The following is a 16,837-nucleotide window of genomic DNA, read 5'->3' on the forward strand; positions in this document are numbered from 1 at the left end:
GTTGATGGGGAAACTTCTCCACTGGCTCACTTCTCTGCTCTTACCACTGCTTAGTAAATATCCCCCTAAATCTCACTGCCAAGCTCGATGACCCGCTCATGATGCATTAACAACCTCTTTGTCCACTGCTGTCTCACTTTCCTTTCTCCATGTCCACTTGTCATGCTTCATAGCCGGCCTCCCTGATCTTTCAATATGGACCCCACCCCTTGGAGCCTTTGTCGGAGCTGTCCCACACATGTTCTTATGTTCTGCAGTTCGTGCACCAGAGAACAAGTGTGGTTATACATGTATCAGCAGTTGATGCTACAGAACGCTGTGTACAGTAATCTTGCGTGCCAAATGCAATCCAAGTACGTATTAGCGCCATGCTAACCTAATTGAAATTAAAATAATGTAACAGCAGTACTGGGCAAGAGAATGGTACAGAGTACCAGGCAGTAAAACCTTAACTGCACAGCTGTCCGTGATGGACTGGAATTCCAACGTAAAGAGGGAAGGGCAGGGGGTGTAGGCAACAGGAAACACCCATAAATGTGCACAAGTTTATCCAAGAAGCTAAAATCTGGCAAATAATAAGATTTTACTCACCGGTAAATCTATTTCTCGTAGTCCGTAGTGGATGCTGGGAACTCCGAAAGGACCATGGGGAATAGCGGCTCCGCAGGAGACTGGGCACAACTAAAGAAAGCTTTTAGGTCACCTGGTGTGCACTGGCTCCTCCCACTATGACCCTCCTCCAAGCCTCAGTTAGGACACTGTGCCCGGACGAGCTGACATAATAAGGAAGGATTTTGAATCCCGGGTAAGACTCATACCAGCCACACCAATCACACCGTATGACTCGTGATACTATACCCAGTTTAACAGTATGAAAACAACTGAGCCTCTCAACAGATGGCTCAACAATAACCCTTTAGTTAACAATAACTATGTACAAGTATTGCAGACAATCCGCACTTGGGATGGGCGCCCAGCATCCACTACGGACTACGAGAAATAGATTTACCGGTGAGTAAAATCTTATTTTCTCTGACGTCCTAGTGGATGCTGGGAACTCCGAAAGGACCATGGGGATTATACCAAAGCTCCCAAACGGGCGGGAGAGTGCGGATGACTCTGCAGCACCGAATGAGAGAACTCCAGGTCCTCCTCAGCCAGGGTATCAAATTTGTAGAATTTTGCAAACGTGTTTGCCCCTGACCAAGTAGCAGCTCAGCAAAGTTGTAAAGCCGAGACCCTCGGGCAGCCGCCCAAGATGAGCCCACCTTCCTTGTGGAATGGGCTTTTACTGATTTAGGATGCGGCAGTCCAGCCGCAGAATGCGCCAGCTGAATTGTGCTACAGATCCAGCGAGCAATAGTCTGCTTAGAAGCAGGAGCACCCAGTTTGTTGGGTGCATACAGGATAAATAGCGAGTCAGTTTTCCTGACTCTAGCCATCCTGGAAACATAAATTTTCAAGGCCCTGACTACGTCCAGTAACTTGGAATCCTCCAAGTCCCTAGTAGCCGCAGGCACCACAATAGGTTGGTTCAAGTGAAAAGCTGATACCACCTTAGGGAGAAATTGGGGACGAGTCCTCAATTCCGCCCTATCCATATGGAAAATCAGATAAGGGCTTTTACATGACAAAGCTGCCAATTCTGACACTCGCCTGGCTGAAGCCAAGGCCAATAACATGACCACTTTCCACGTGAGATATTTTAGATCCACGGTTTTAAGTGGCTCAAACCAATGTGATTTTAAGAAACTCAACACCACGTTGAGATCCCAAGGTGCCACTGGAGGCACAAACGGGGGCTGAATATGCAGCACTCCTTTCACAAACGTCTGAACTTCAGGTAGTGAAGCTAGTTCTTTCTGGAAGAAAATCGACAGAGCCGAGATCTGTACCTTAATGGAGCCTAATTTCAGGCCCATAGTCACTCCTGCTTGTAGGAAATGCAGAAATCGACCTAGTTGAAATTCCTCTGTTGGGGCCTTTTTGGCCTCACACCAAGCAACATATTTCCGCTATATGCGGTGATAATGCTTTGCAGTTACATCTTTCCTGGCTTTAATCAGCATAGGAATGACTTCCTCCGGAATGCCCTTTTCCTTCAGGATCCGGCGTTCAACCGCCATGCCGTCAAACGCAGCCACGGTAAGTCTTGGAACAGACAGGGCCCCTGCTGCAGCAGGTCCTGTCTGAGCGGCAGAGGCCATGGGTCCTCTGAGATCATCTCTTGAAGTTCCGGGTACCACGCTCGTCTTGGCCAATCCGGAACCATGAGTATTGTTCTTACTCCTCGTTTTCTTATTATTCTTAGTACCCTTGGTATGAGAGGCAGAGGAGGGAACACATAAACCGACTGGTACACCCACGGTGTCACTAGAGCGTCCACAGCTATCGCCTGAGGGTCCCTTGACCTGGCGCAATATCTCTCTAGTTTTTTGTTTAGGCGGGACGCCATCATATCCACCTGTGGCCGTTCCCATCGATTTACAATCAGCGTGAAGACTTCTGGATGAAGTCCCCACTCTCCCGGGTGGAGGTCGTGCCTGCTGAGAAAGTCTGCTTCCCAGTTGTCCACTCCCGGAATGAACACTGCTGACAGTGCTAGTACGTGATTTTCCGCCCATCTGAGAATCCTTGTGGCTTCTGCCATTGCCATCCTGCTTCTTGTGCCGCCCTGTCGATTTACATGGGCGACTGCCGTGATGTTGTCTGACTGGATCAGTACCGGCTGGTGTAGAAGCAGGGATTTTGCCTGACTTAGGGCATTGTAAATGGCCCTTAGTTCCAGAATATTTATGTGTAGGGAAGTCTCCTGACTCTACCATAGTCCTTGGAAGTTTCTTCCCTGTGTGACTGCCCCCCAGCCTCGAAGGCTGGCATCCGTGGTCACCAGGACCCAATCCTGTATGCCGAATCTGCGGCCCTCTAAAAGATGAGCACTCTGCAGCCACCACAGCAGAGACACCCTGGTTCTTGGAGACAGGGTTATTAGGCGATGCATCTGAAGATGCGATCCGGACCATTGGTCCAACAGGTCCCACTGAAAGATTCTGGCATGGAACCTGCCGAAAGGAATTGCTTCGTAAGAAGCCACCATCTTTCCCAGGACCCGCGTGCAGTGATGCAACGATACCTGTTTTGGTTTCAGGAGGTCTCTGACTAGAGATGACAGCTCCTTGGCTTTCTCCTCCGGGAGAAACACTTTTTTCTGGACTGTATCCAGAATCATACCCAGGAACAGTAGACGTGTCGTCGGAACCAGCTGTGATTTTGGAATATTCAGAATCCAACCGTGCTGGTGTAGCACCTCCTGAGATAGTGCTACTCCCACCAACAACTGCTCCTTGGACCTCGCCTTTATTAGGAGATCGTCCAAGTACGGGATAATTAAAACTCCCTTTTCATCATTTCCGCCATTACCTTGGTAAACACCCTCGGTGCCTTGGAGAGTCCAAACGGCAGCGTCTGGAATTGGTAATGGCAATCCTGTACCACAAATCTGAGGTACTCCTGGTGAGGATAGTAAATGGGGACATGCAGGTAAGCATCCTTGATGTCCAGGGATACCATGTAATCCCCCTCGTCCAGGCTTGCAATAACCGCCCTGAGCGATTCCATCTTGAACTTGAATTTTTTTATGTATGTGTTCAAGGATTTCAAATTTAAAATGGGTCTCACCGAACCGTCTGGTTTCGGTACCACAAACAGTGTGGAATAGTAACCCCGTCCTTGTTGAAGTAGGGGCACCTTGATTATCACCTGCTGGGAATACAGCTTGTGAATTGCCGCTAGCACAGCCTCCCTGTCTGAAGGAGTAATCGGCAAGGCAGATTTTAGGAACCGGTGGGGTGGAGACGCCTCGAATTCCAGTTTGTACCCTTGAGATACTATTTGCAGGACCCAGGGATCCACCTGTGAGCGAGCCCACTGATCGCTGAAATTTTTGAGGCGGCCCCCCACCGTACCCCTGGCTCCGCCTGTGGAGCCCCACCGTCATGCGGCGGACTTGGAAGAAGCGGGGGAGGACTTTTGCTCCTGGGAACCTGCTGTTTGTTGCAGCCTTTTTCCCCTACCTCTGCCTCTGGACAGAAAGGACCCGCCTTTTCCACGCCTGTTTTTCTGAGTCCGAAAGGACTGTACCTGATAAAACGGCGCCTTTTTAGGCTGTGAGGGAACATGGGGTAAAAATGCTGACTTCCCAGCAGTTGCTGTGGAAACTAGGTCCGAGAGACCATCCCCAAATAACTCCTCACCCTTATAAGGCAAAACTTCCATGTGCCTTTTTGAATCTGCATCCCCTGTCCACTGGCGAGTCCATAAGCCTCTCCTAGCAGAAATGGACAATGCACTTATTTTAGATGCCAGCCGGCAGATCTCCCTCTGTGCATCTCTCATGTATAAGACTGAGTCTTTTATATGCTCTATGGTTAGCAGAATAGTGTCCCTGTCTAGGGTGTCAATATTTTCTGACAGGGAATCTGACCACGCAGCTGCAGCACTGCACATCCATGCTGACGCAATAGCTGGTCTAAGTATAATACCTGAGTGTGTATATACAGACTTCAGGATCGCCTCCTGCTTTCTATCAGCAGGTTCCTTGAGGGCGGCCGTATCCGGAGACGGTAGTGCCACCTTTTTAGACAAACGTGTGAGCGCTTTATCCACCCTAGGGGGTGTCTCCCAACGTGACCTATCCTCTGGCGGGAAAGGGAACGCCATTAGTAACTTCTTAGAGATTACCAATCTTTTATCAGGGAAAGCCCACGCTTCTTCACACACTTCATTTAATTCTTCTGATGGGGGAAAAACTACGGGTAGTTTTTTCTCCCCAAACATAATACCCTTTTTAGTGGTACCTGGGTTTATATCAGAAATTTGTAACACCTCTTTCATTGCTTCAATCATGCAACGAATGGCCTTAGTGGACATTAGACTAGACTCATCGTCGTCGACACTGGTGTCAGTATCCGTGTCGACATCCGCGTCTGCCATCTGAGGTAGCGGGCGTTTTAGAGCCCCCGATGGCCTTTGAGACGCCTGGACAGGCACGAGCTGAGAAGCCGGCTGTCCCGCATTTGGCATGTCGTCAAATTTTTTGTACCAAGGAGTCGACACGTGCACGCAATTCCTTCCATAAGTCCATCCACTCAGGTGTCTGCCCCGCAGGAGGTGACATCCCTTCTATAGGCATCTGCTCCGCCTCCGCATCATTATCCTCATCAAACATGTCGACACAGCCGTACCGACACCGCGCACACACAGGGAATGCTCTAACAGAGGACAGGACCCACAAAAGCCCTTTGGGGAGACAGAGTAAGAGTATGCCAGCACACACCAGAGCGCTATATAATGCAGGGACTAACTGAATTATGTCCCCTATAGCTGCTGTTATATATACTGCGCCTAAATTTAGTGCCCCCCCTCTCTTTTTTACCCTTTTCTGTAGTGTAGACTGCAGGGGAGAGCCAGGGAGCTTCCTTCCAGCGGAGCTGTGAGGGAGAAATGGCGCCAGTGTGCTGAGGGAGATAGCTCCGCCCCTTTTTCGCAGACTTTTCTCCCGCTTTTTTATGGATTCTGGCAGGGGTAATTATCATATATATAGCCTCTGGGGCTATATATTGTGGTATTTTTGCCAGCCAAGGTGTTTTTATTGCTGCTCAGGGCGCCCCCCCCTAGCGCCCTGCACCCTCAGTGACCGGAGTGTGAAGTGTGTATGAGGAGCAATGGCGCACAGCTGCAGTGCTGTGCGCTACCTTGGTGAAGACTGATGTCTTCTGCCGCCGATTTTCCGGACCTCTTCTTGCTTCTGGCTCTGTAAGGGGGACGGCGGCGCGGCTCCGAGACCGAACACCAAGGCCAGTTCCATGCGGTCGATCCCTCTGGAGCTAATGGTGTCCAGTAGCCTAAGAAGCCCAAGCTAGCTGCAAGCAGGTAGGTTCGCTTCTTCTCCCCTTAGTCCCTCGCTGCAGTGAGCCTGTTGCCAGCAGGTCTCACTGTAAAATAAAAAACCTAATTATATACTTTCTTTTTAGAAGCTCAGGAGAGCCCCTAGTGTGCATCCAACCTCGGCCGGGCACAAAATCTAACTGAGGCTTGGAGGAGGGTCATAGTGGGAGGAGCCAGTGCACACCAGGTGACCTAAAAGCTTTCTTTAGTTGTGCCCAGTCTCCTGCGGAGCCGCTATTCCCCATGGTCCTTTCGGAGTTCCCAGCATCCACTAGGACGTCAGAGAAAAGGGATTTTGTTAAATATAAGTATTATTAGGGCCAGATTCAATTACCCATAGTGCTTATCAAAGGCTTGTAGATCCCTGGTTATGTGCCCAGGGCTGTATAATTGCAGCCCATGGTAAGCCCACACATTGCACCTACTGTAGATTTCTGTTTGCACCCTCCTGAGGTGAGAACAGAAATCCGCGGAAAGTAGGGCTTTCTACCCGTACCGCAGCTGCCATGAATATGTTAACTCAGAGCTCCGGCCACTTAACCCAGAATTTATGGGTTAACAAACATCAGCCATGGCCTTACAGCGTAAGCAATGAGCTTGTAATTGAATAGCTCTTCATGTTAAACTGTTGAGCTATAAGTCCAGCACGGCTATTTTAATCCAGCCCAGAGTCTAAGGATTTTAAATACAAATATATTCTTTTAGTTATTTTAAAAGGTGTCATTAGTCTTTAATTAAAGCAATATGTGTTTGTTACTTATATTTATGAAAGTATAGGATGTAACAAATTTGTGATTTTGATTTTCCAAGTTGTGTTTTGTACACTAGCTTACTTAGGTAAGTAGCTTATTACACCATGTTATATTTATATCTAAAAGCCAGGAGGTGATGTTTTGGAGGATTGATTCAGTGTTGTTGCTGAAAGTATAACGACGTGTAAGCACACAACACAATACGGCCTGGACTAATCAATGTTTACATGCTCCCGAGAGACAGCTGCGATCCAAACAGACACGGGTACATCAGCAGAACAGCAGTGTGTGCGGTACAGAGAGGAAGCATGGGACAAATTGATGCACGCAGATTATCTCCCACCCAGGTGGTAAATTGGCAGGCAAACTCCTACACACTTAACAAGACGCAGTGGAATCATGTTGCTGGAGAAACACTGCAATGAAAATATACAGTATTTACACTGAAATAAACGAGGCGTGGGGTTTAGCACTTCAAAAACAGACAGGATTTGTTTCTAGCCCTAAAGAGAAATTCTCATTTTTTATTTTTTTTTCTATAGTGCACAGTCTACTGTACATCTAACAATACTATCTAGTAACTGTTGAACATCCTCAATTGTCATGGGTTGGTGGGTCATAGTTAAAATGTATGATAAATGTGATTGGCAACCACCAGCGCTGGTGGTTGCCAGTCATAAAATATGTGGACAAACAGAACCGCAACCGCCCACCACCACATAACTGACCCTAAATATGACTGCACCGCACAGTTTAACCACTTATATGAACGGTTTTCGAGGGGAAAATGGTCAGTTAATTGGGGTTTTTTTGATAGTTTTATTCAATATTAGTTTAAAAGGTATTTTTTAAAATATCTAAATATTATATTATGCACATCTGCAGAACAGAGCTCCTTGTCAAAAACTGGGGGACACAGTGGGGCGGTGCAGTCGCATGTAATTTGACCATGCCAGTTAAGTGGTTAAAAAATTTTTTGCTGAAAAAATAATAATTTTGGCCTAGGGGTGCCATGAAACCTGTGCCGACGCTCTAGGGCCCCTTGGTTCAAGAAAGTTTAAGAAGCACAGGTCTAATTTATTTCAGGTTCAATTTTAAAAGGCAGACGTATCCATCGATTCAGTTTAAGGCAGCAATAGGCAACCTTATACACTTTTATGCACACAACTTGGCGAGTATGAAAACAGGATTTTAATACCTACCGGTAAATCCTTTTCTATAAGTCCGTAGAGGATGTTGGGGACACCAAAAGAACCATGGGATATAGACGGATCCGCAGGAGACATGGGCACTTTAAGACTTTCAAAGGGGGCGTGACCTGGCTCCTCCCTCTATATCCCTCCCCAGACTCAGTTTGGAACTGTGCCTGGAGAGATGGACATTTTGAGGAAAGGAATTAACAACAAGGTGAGCATCATACCAGCTCACGCCATAAACATGCCGAATAACATGGCATTCAACTGAACACATGCCAACGGACATGAACAAAATTCAGCAACAAGCTGAAGAAACCAAAACACAACCTGTGTGTAACCAGAACTAAACTGCAGATATAGTACGCACTGGGACGGGCGCCCAACATCCTCTACGGACTTATAGAATAGGATTTACCGGTAGGTATTAAAATCCTGTTTTCTATTACATCCTTGAGGATGTTGGGGACACCAAAAGAACCATGGGATTATACCAAAGCTGTATACCGGGCGGGAGAGTGCGGATGACTCTGCAGCACTGATTGACCAAACTTTAGGTCTTCATCGGCCAAGGAATCAAACTTGTAAAACTTAGCAAACGCGTTTGACCCCGACCAAGTAGCAGCTCGGCAAAGTTGTAATGCCGAGACACCCCGGGCAGCCGCCCAGGACGAGCCCACCTTCCTAGTGGAATGTGCTTTTACCGATTTAGGTAACGGAAAACTTGCCGTGGAATGAGCCTGCTGAATCGTGTGACATATCCAGCGGGCAATGGTCTGCTTGGAAGCAGGATACCCAAGTTTATTGGGAGCATATAGCACAAACAGAGACTCTGTTTTTCTAACTGGAGCCGTTCTGGCAACGTAAATTTTCAAAGCTCTGACGACATCCAGAGACTTTTCCTCAGCCAAAGTGCCAGTAGCCACTGGCACCACAATAGGTTGGTTAATATGAAAAGAGGAAACCACCTTTGGCAGAAATTGTTGCTGAGTTCTCAATTCTGCCCTATCTTCATGGAAGATCAAATAAGGGCTCTTGTGAGACAAGGCCGCCAATTCAGACACCCGCCTTGCGGATGCCAATGCTAACAAAATGACAACCTTCCAAGTGAGGAATTTCAACTCCACTTTACTGAAAGGTTCAAAGCAATGTGATTTTAGGAATGTCAAAACCACATTAAGGTCCCAAGGTGCCACAGGTGGCACAAAAGGAGGTTGGATGTGCAGGACCCCTTTTACAAAGGTCTGCACCTCAGGAAGTGAGGCCAATTGTTTCTGAAAGAAAATTGACAAAGCAGAAATCTGCACTTTTATGGAGCCTAATTTAAGGCCCGCATCCACTCCATTTTGTAGAAAATTGAGAAAACGTCCAAGGTCAAACTTCTCCACTGGAGCTTTCTTGGACTCGCACCAGGAAATATATTTCCTCCAAATACGGTGATAGTGTTTCGACGTCACACCCTTCCTAGCAAGGATAAGAGTGGGGATGACTTCATCGGGAATACCCTTACGAGCTAAAATCTGGCGTTCAACCGCCATGCCGTCAAACGTAGCCGTTGTAAGTCTTGATAGACAAACGGCCCCTGCCGCAGCAGATCCTCGCGAAGATCTTCGACTAACAACTCCTGAAGATCCGGGTACCAAATTCTCCTTGGCCAGTCTGGAACTACAAGGAGCGCTGGAATCTGTGATTTTCTTAGGATTCTCAGAACCTTTGGAATGAGAGGAAGCGGAGGGAAAACGTACACCGACGGATACACCCAAGGTGACGTCAGTGCATCCACTGCCGCCGCCTGAGGGTCCCTGGACCGGGAACAATACTTTAGTAGTTTTTTGTTGTGGCGGGACGCCATCATGTCTATGTGGGGAACCCCCCATAGGTTCGTTAGTAGGGAGAAGACCTCCTGATGGAGGCTCCACTCTCCTGGATGTAGATCGTGTCTGCTGAGGAAGTCTGCTTCCCAGTTGTCCACTCCCGGAAGGAAAATTGCAGACGGAGCGCTTACCCGAGTCTCTGCCCAGCGAAGAATCTTTGTGGCTTCTGCCATTGCTGTTCTGCTCTTTGCGCCGCCTTGGCGGTTTATGTACGCTACTGCTGTCACATTGTCCGATTGGATCAGGACAGGCCGGTTTCGAAGAAGATGCTCCGCTTGTAGAAGGCCGTTGTAAATGGCCCTAAACTCCAGCACGTTTATGTGAAGAAGAGTTTCCTGACTTGACCATCTTCCTTGGAAGGTCACCCCTTGCGTGACTGCTCCCCAACCCCGGAGACTTGCATCCGTTGTCACTAGGATCCAGTCTTGGATCCCGAATCTGCGTCCTTCTAAGAGGTGAGAGCTGTGTAGCCACCACAGGAGTGAAATTCTGGAGTTGGAAGATAGAACTATCCTCCGGTGCATATGAAGGTGGGATCCGGACCATTTGTCCAACAGGTCCCACTGAAACACTCTGGCATGGAACCTCCCGAATTGGAGGGCCTCGTATGCCGCCATCATCTTCCCCAGCAATCGAATGCATTGATGAATGGAGACAGTTGGTGGTTTCAGAATGAGTTTTACCAAACTCTGAATTTCCAGTGCTTTCTCCGGAGGGAGGAACACTCTCAGCTGGACCATGTCCAGAATCATACCCAAAAATGCCAACCGGGTTGTTGGAATTAAGTGTGATTTCGGCAGGTTCAAGAGCCAGTCGTGCTGTTGTAGAAGCGACAGAGACAGTGCAATGTCCTGTACCAGTTTTTCCTTGGACCTCGCCTTTATCAGGAGATCGTCCAAGTACGGGATAATTGTAACTCCTCTTTTTCTGAGGAGAACCATCATTTCTACCATGACTTTTGTGAAAATCCTCGGAGCCGTGGCCAGGCCAAACGGCAACGTCTGAAATTGGTAATGAGTATCCTGGATTGCAAACCGGAGATAACTCTGATGAGGAACACGAAGGTAGGCATCCTTTATGTCCAAAGACACCATGAATTCCCCCCTCCTCCAGGCTGGAGGTCACCGCTCGGAGAGACTCCATCTTGAATTTGAATTTCTTCAGGAAAAAATTTAGAGATTTTAGGTTGAGGATTGGTCGTACCGAGCCATCCGGCTTCGGCACTACAAATAGGCTTGAATAAAAACCTTCCCCTTGTTGCGCCCGGGGGACCGGGATCACAACCTAATTTTGACATAATTTTTGTATTGCTCCACAGACTAGAACTCTGTCTGGAAGCAAAACTGGTAAGGGTGATTTGAAAAAACGGCGAGGGGGAACGTCTTGGAATTCCAGTTTCTACCCTTGGGTCACAATTTGTAACACCCAAGGGTCCAGGTCCGAGCGAACCCAAACCTGACTGAAAAGCCTTAGACGTGCCCCCACCGGTGCGGTCTCCTGTAAGGGAGACCCGGCATCATGCGGTGGATTTGGCGAAAGCCTGGGAGGACTTCTGCTCTTGTGAACTCGAGGAGGCGGGAGTTCTCTTGCCTCTTCCTCTACCTCTGGTAGCGAGGAAGAAGTTACCTCGGCCTTTTCTATATTTATTGGGCCGAAAGGACTGCATTTGATAGTGCGGTTTCTTCTGTTGCGCAGGAGCATTAGATAAATAAGTAGATTTACCCGCTGTGGCCGCTGATACTAAATCAGCAAGGCCGTCACCAAACAGTTCCCCACCCTTAAAGGGAAGGGATTCCATATTTTTCTTGGAATCAGCGTCAGCATTCCATTGATGAGTCCATAGCGCACGCCTAGCCGCAATTGACGTAGCATTAGCCTTAGCCCCCAGGAGGCCAGCATCTCTTGCAGCCTCTTTCAAGTATGCAGCCGCGTCCCTGATATAACCAAGCGTCACTAGGATGCTATCCCTATCCAGAGTATCTAAATCCGCAGATAAACTTTCAGTCCATTTTTCAATGGCGCTACTAACCCACGCTGACGCAATAAGCGGTCTAAGCTGCGTCCCCATGGTAGTAAAAATAGCTTTTAAAGTAGCCTCCTGCTTACGATCAGCCGGCTCCTTATCCCTATCCGCTGTGGGTAAGGGGTATGCCACCTTGATCCTATTAGGAATGAGAAATTTCTTATCAGGTGTATTCCAAATGCCATCCAAAAGGTAATTTAGTTCAAAACAAGGAGGAAAAGAAACCGAGCGTCTCTTTTTTTTTGTAAATAAGGGCCCTCGTTTCTGGCGTAAAGGGGTCCTCGTCAATACGTAATATGTGCTTGACAGCCACAATCACATATTGAATACTCTTAGCCAATTTAGGATCTAACCTAGAATCAGCATAATCGGCACCGGTATCAGAGTCCGTGTCGGTATCTGTGTCATCTAATTGGTCAACACTACGTTTCAATGACCCTTGAAATAAAGCGTCATCTACTGATTTCTTCCAAATCTGCAGTTGAGAGTCAGATTCAGTAAACTTTTGATTTAACAGTGTAACATTAGCATTTAAAGCAGTTAACCAATCAGCCATCGGCGGTGCCGACAGGACCCCCAAAACATTTGGTGTCCCCAATAAATTATCCCCTTGAGAGGAAAATTCTGTCTCAGACATGTTGTCTCCCTAACAGCACCCAAAGAAAAGCCTGTGAGGGAACAAAAGGAAAGGAGCCAGCTCACACCCCAGCGCTAAAGTGCAGGTCTGAAAACACCCTCAAGTGTCACAGAGCTGCAGCGCTATATATCTGTATAGAAATAAGCTGCCCCCCCTCGTTTTTATAGCCCCTGGTATTTATCTGCTGTGAGGAAGGACCAGCGCTGCTGCTTGGAGGAGGAAATGGCGCCGAGTGAGCCTGGAGGAAGAAGCCCCGCCCTCAACATGGCGCGCTTCTTCCCGCTTATTTTTACATGTTTATCCTGGCGGGGGTTTGCGGGCAGTGCCAGGGCACTGTACAGATATGCCAGCCTTATTTATGAGGTATTTTTAGCTCCCCAGGGCGCGGCGCCCCCTCCCCCCAACGCCCTGCACCCAGCGGTGTGTACAGTCTGGGAGCCTGGCGCGCACTGAGCAAATCATGCTGCGCGGTACCTCTATATGCCGTCTTTGTTGAAGAGAAGATGTCTTTTCCTCACATACTCACCTGTCTTCTGACTTCTGGCTTGAAGAGGGGGGGCGGCAAGCTGTGGGAGCGAGCATCCAGGAGAGCCCGGCGTTCATCTCCCCTCAGGAGCTGAAGGCATCCTGTCAGCAGCAGCAGAAACTCATAAGTGTGGGTCTAGACTGCTCTCCCCTCTTTCCCACGAAGCAGGGAGTCTGTAGCCAGCAGATCTCCCCAAAATAAAAAACCTAACATATAGGGGTATATGCAATTAGCGGCGAATCGCGGCAAATTATCGCCGTTTTTTAATTCGACACAATTCGACAGGTGAATTCCGGCAGGTGGCTTCCGGAATTCACCATATTCAATGAAAAACGGATTCGACAGTCCCGCGGGCGAAAAACGGCCGATTTGCCGGATCTTGCTGCGATTTTAGAAAACGGGGAAAAACGGGAAAAGCGCAAAAAAAAATGGCGTGGGGTCCCCCCTCCAAAGCATAACCAGCCTCGGGCTCTTCGAGCTGGTCCTGGTTCTAAAAATCCGGGGGAAAAATTGACAGGGATCCCCCGTATTTTTAAAACCAGCACCGGGCTCTGCGCCTGGTGCTGGTGCAAAAAATACGGGGGACAAAAAGAGTAGGGGTCCCCCGTATTTTATACACCAGCATCGGGCTCCACTAGCTGGACAGATAATGCCACAGCCGGGGGTCACTTTTATACAGCGCCCTGCGGCCGTGGCATTAAATATCCAACTAGTCACCCCTGGCCGGGGTACCCTGGGGGAGTGGGGACCCCTTCAATCAAGGGGTCCCCCCCCCAGCCACCCAAGGGCCAGGGGTGAAGCCCGAGGCTGTCCCCCCCATCCAAGGGCTGCGGATGGGAGGCTGATAGCCTTGTGAAAATGTAAAGAATATTGTTTTTTCCTGTAGTACTACAAGTCCCAGCAAGCCTCCCTCGCAAGCTGGTACTTGGAGAACCACAAGTACCAGCATGCGGGAGAAAAACGGGCCCGCTGGTACCTGTAGTTCTACTGGGAAAAAAATACCCAAATAAAAACAGGAGACACACACCGTGACAAGTACAACTTTATTACACACTGCTGACACACACATACTTACCTATGTTGACCCGCCGACTGCCACAGTCTCCGACGATCCGGGGTACCTGTGAAAAAAATTAGACTCACCTCAATCCAGTGTCCGGGAGATAATCCACGTACCTGTTAAAAAAAGAAAACGAACACCCGTACCATGCCGGACTGAAAGGGGTCCCATGTTTACACATCAGACCCCTTTCCCCGAATGCCGGGACACCACGTGACTCCTGTCACTGAGGTCCCTTCAGCCAATCAGGAAGCGCTACTTCCGTGGCGCTCACCTGATTGGCTGTGCGCGTCTGACCTCAGACAGCGCATCGCAAAGCCTCTCCATTACTTTCAATGGTGGGAACTTTGCGGGTAGCGGTGGGGTTACCCGCGGTCAGCGGCTGACCGCGGGTGACCTCACCGCTGACGCAAAGTTCCCACCATTGAATATAATGGAGAGGCTTTGCGATGCGCTGTCTGAGGTCAGACGCACACAGAGCCAATCAGCAGAGTGCAAGGACGTTGCACTCGCTGATTGGCTGAAGAGACACTTCTGTGACAGCTGTCACGGGGGTGTCTGCATTCGTGGAAAGGGGTCTCATGTGTCAACATGGGACCCCTTTCAGTCCGCTGGTCGGGTGTTCGTTTATTTGTTTTGCCAAGTACGAGGATTTATATCTGGACACTGGATTGAGGTGAGTATAATTATCTACTTGGAGAAGAGGACCGACTGCTTCGTGTCAACATAGGTAAGTATGTGTGTGTCGGCAGTGTGTAATAAAGTTGTACTTGTCACGGTGTGTGTCTCCTGTTTTTATTTGGGTATTTTTTTCCCAGTAGTACTACAGGTACCAGCGGGCCCGTTTTTCTCCCGCATGCTGGTACTTGTGGTTCTCCAAGTACCAGCTTGCGGGGGAGGCTTGCTGGGACTTGTAGTACTACTGGAAAAAACAAAATCTTTCAATTTTGACAAGGCTATCAGCCCCCCATCCGCAGCCCTTGGATGGGGGGGGGACAGCCTCGGGCTTCACCCCTGGCCCTTGGGTGGCTGGGGGGGGGGGACCCCTTGATTGAAGGGGTCCCCACTCCCCCAGGGTACCCCGGCCAGGGGTGACTAGTTGGATATTTAATGCCACGGCCGCAAGGCACTGTATAAAAGTGACCCCCGGCTGTGGCAATTATCTGTCCAGCTAGTGGAGCCCGATGCTGGTGTATAAAATACAGGGGACCCCTACTCTTTTTGTCCCCCGTATTTTTTGCACCAGCACCAGGCGCAGAGCCCGGTGCTGGTTTTAAAAATACGGGGGATCCCCTGTCAATTTTTCCCCCCGCATTTTTAGAACCAGGACCAGCTCGAAGAGCCAGAGGCTGGTTATGCTTTGGAGGGGGGACCCCACGCCATTTTTTTTCTGAATTTTACCATTCCATCTAAAAAAAATATATATATATATTATTTTAAAAAATATATAAATAATACTTGTGCCTCCAAAAAAGACAAACCAAGTACCTAATCCCTTCTAATATAAATAGATATGCTATCAATAAAAAAAACACACAAAAAAACATGTTTTAAATTTTTTTTATTAGTTTCACCCACCAAAGTGTGGCGGATTGAAAATGTCGAATTTACTGTCTAAAAGCACTGTTGTCGAATTTCCAAACTTCAATTGAATATACTTTGGTCGAATTGCAGCACTTGTATCATTGCAGAAAAGTCGAATTTGACAAAAGTCGAATTTCAAATAGTCGAATTTTGAAAGTCCGTTTTTTGGACGGAAAGTACTGAATTGCATTGACGATTTTTCTTTTTGGGGCGAAAAAGTCCCGAAATTCGACAATTTCGGGAATTCGACCGCAATTGCATATACCCCTAAGTCTTGTCAGAGAAACTCTAAGAGCTCCCCCGAGTGCCTCCATCTCCCAGGGCACATTTTCTAAACTGAGTCTGGGGAGGGATATAGAGGGAGGAGCCAGGTCACGCCCCCTTTGAAAGTCTTAAAGTGCCCATGTGTCCTGCAGATCCGTCTATATCCCATGGTTCTTTTGGTGTCCCCAACATACGCAAGAACGTAATAGAAAAGTTTAGATTACTTGAAATAAAGCTCGTTATACAAAAATACAAACAAAATCACTAAACTGAAATACTAAAAAGAAAAATGCTAATGAGTAACCAAAGCAGTCTGCAGTATGGCATTAAAAAAAGAAACATAATAATTACCTTGAATAGGGTCACAGTGATTTCAACATTCTCGGGAACAGGCCACACCACCACCCCGCGGTAAGGGTTTTTTATCCCAGGTTGCCAGCTATGTGCCTGTAAAAGGAGGGAGATTTCGTTAAGACACAATTTTTTGAAACCGTTAATATACACATTCATACACATCACAGTAAAGGTGGGTACACACTAGGCGACGTGCTCTATGAGCGACTTCCCGGGCGGGGCGGTCGGCAGCAGTGCATACACACTGAGCGATATGACGACCATATTGCTCAGTGACGTCACACCGCGGCCGGGCCGTGCAGGCAGATCTTGGACGATAGTCGAAACTGAGCTACATGCACGGTTGACAGCGGGTGTCGTTAATGACCCGCGGGGCAGCGCATCGCTCATCGTTGCCGGCATACACACTTGCCAAGAAAGTGAACAACGTCGCTCAGGAAGAGTGAAAATGTGCAACATCGGTCATTTTCTCGGCAAGTGTGCATGCACCTTTAGGGAGGATTCACTTTAAAAGTTGTTTTCGCTTATAGTGAAAACCAATAATAGAACAAAACATCGGCTTCATGTCACTATGGCACAGACTACATCCTTAGAAATCAGTAAGTTCTAACATCTATGACAGTC

The 16,837-nt window shown here is 48.2% G+C and overlaps 1 protein-coding gene across 10 annotated transcripts in view; it reads right to left on the minus strand.

Annotated features, from left to right (window-relative positions):
- EHBP1 (EH domain binding protein 1) overlaps nucleotides 1-16,837 on the minus strand; it is a 643,275-nt gene that overhangs the window by 493,822 nt on the left and 132,616 nt on the right. For all 10 annotated transcript variants that reach the window (XM_063918463.1, XM_063918471.1, XM_063918465.1 and 7 more), the window contains exon 4: nucleotides 16,211-16,306. In XM_063918463.1, coding sequence (XP_063774533.1) covers nucleotides 16,211-16,306 — 96 coding nt within the window. The remainder of the gene's footprint in view (nucleotides 1-16,210; nucleotides 16,307-16,837) is intronic.

Source organism: Pseudophryne corroboree, chromosome 4 (assembly GCF_028390025.1).
Source record: "Pseudophryne corroboree isolate aPseCor3 chromosome 4, aPseCor3.hap2, whole genome shotgun sequence".
Classification (NCBI taxonomy): Eukaryota; Metazoa; Chordata; class Amphibia; order Anura; family Myobatrachidae; genus Pseudophryne; species Pseudophryne corroboree.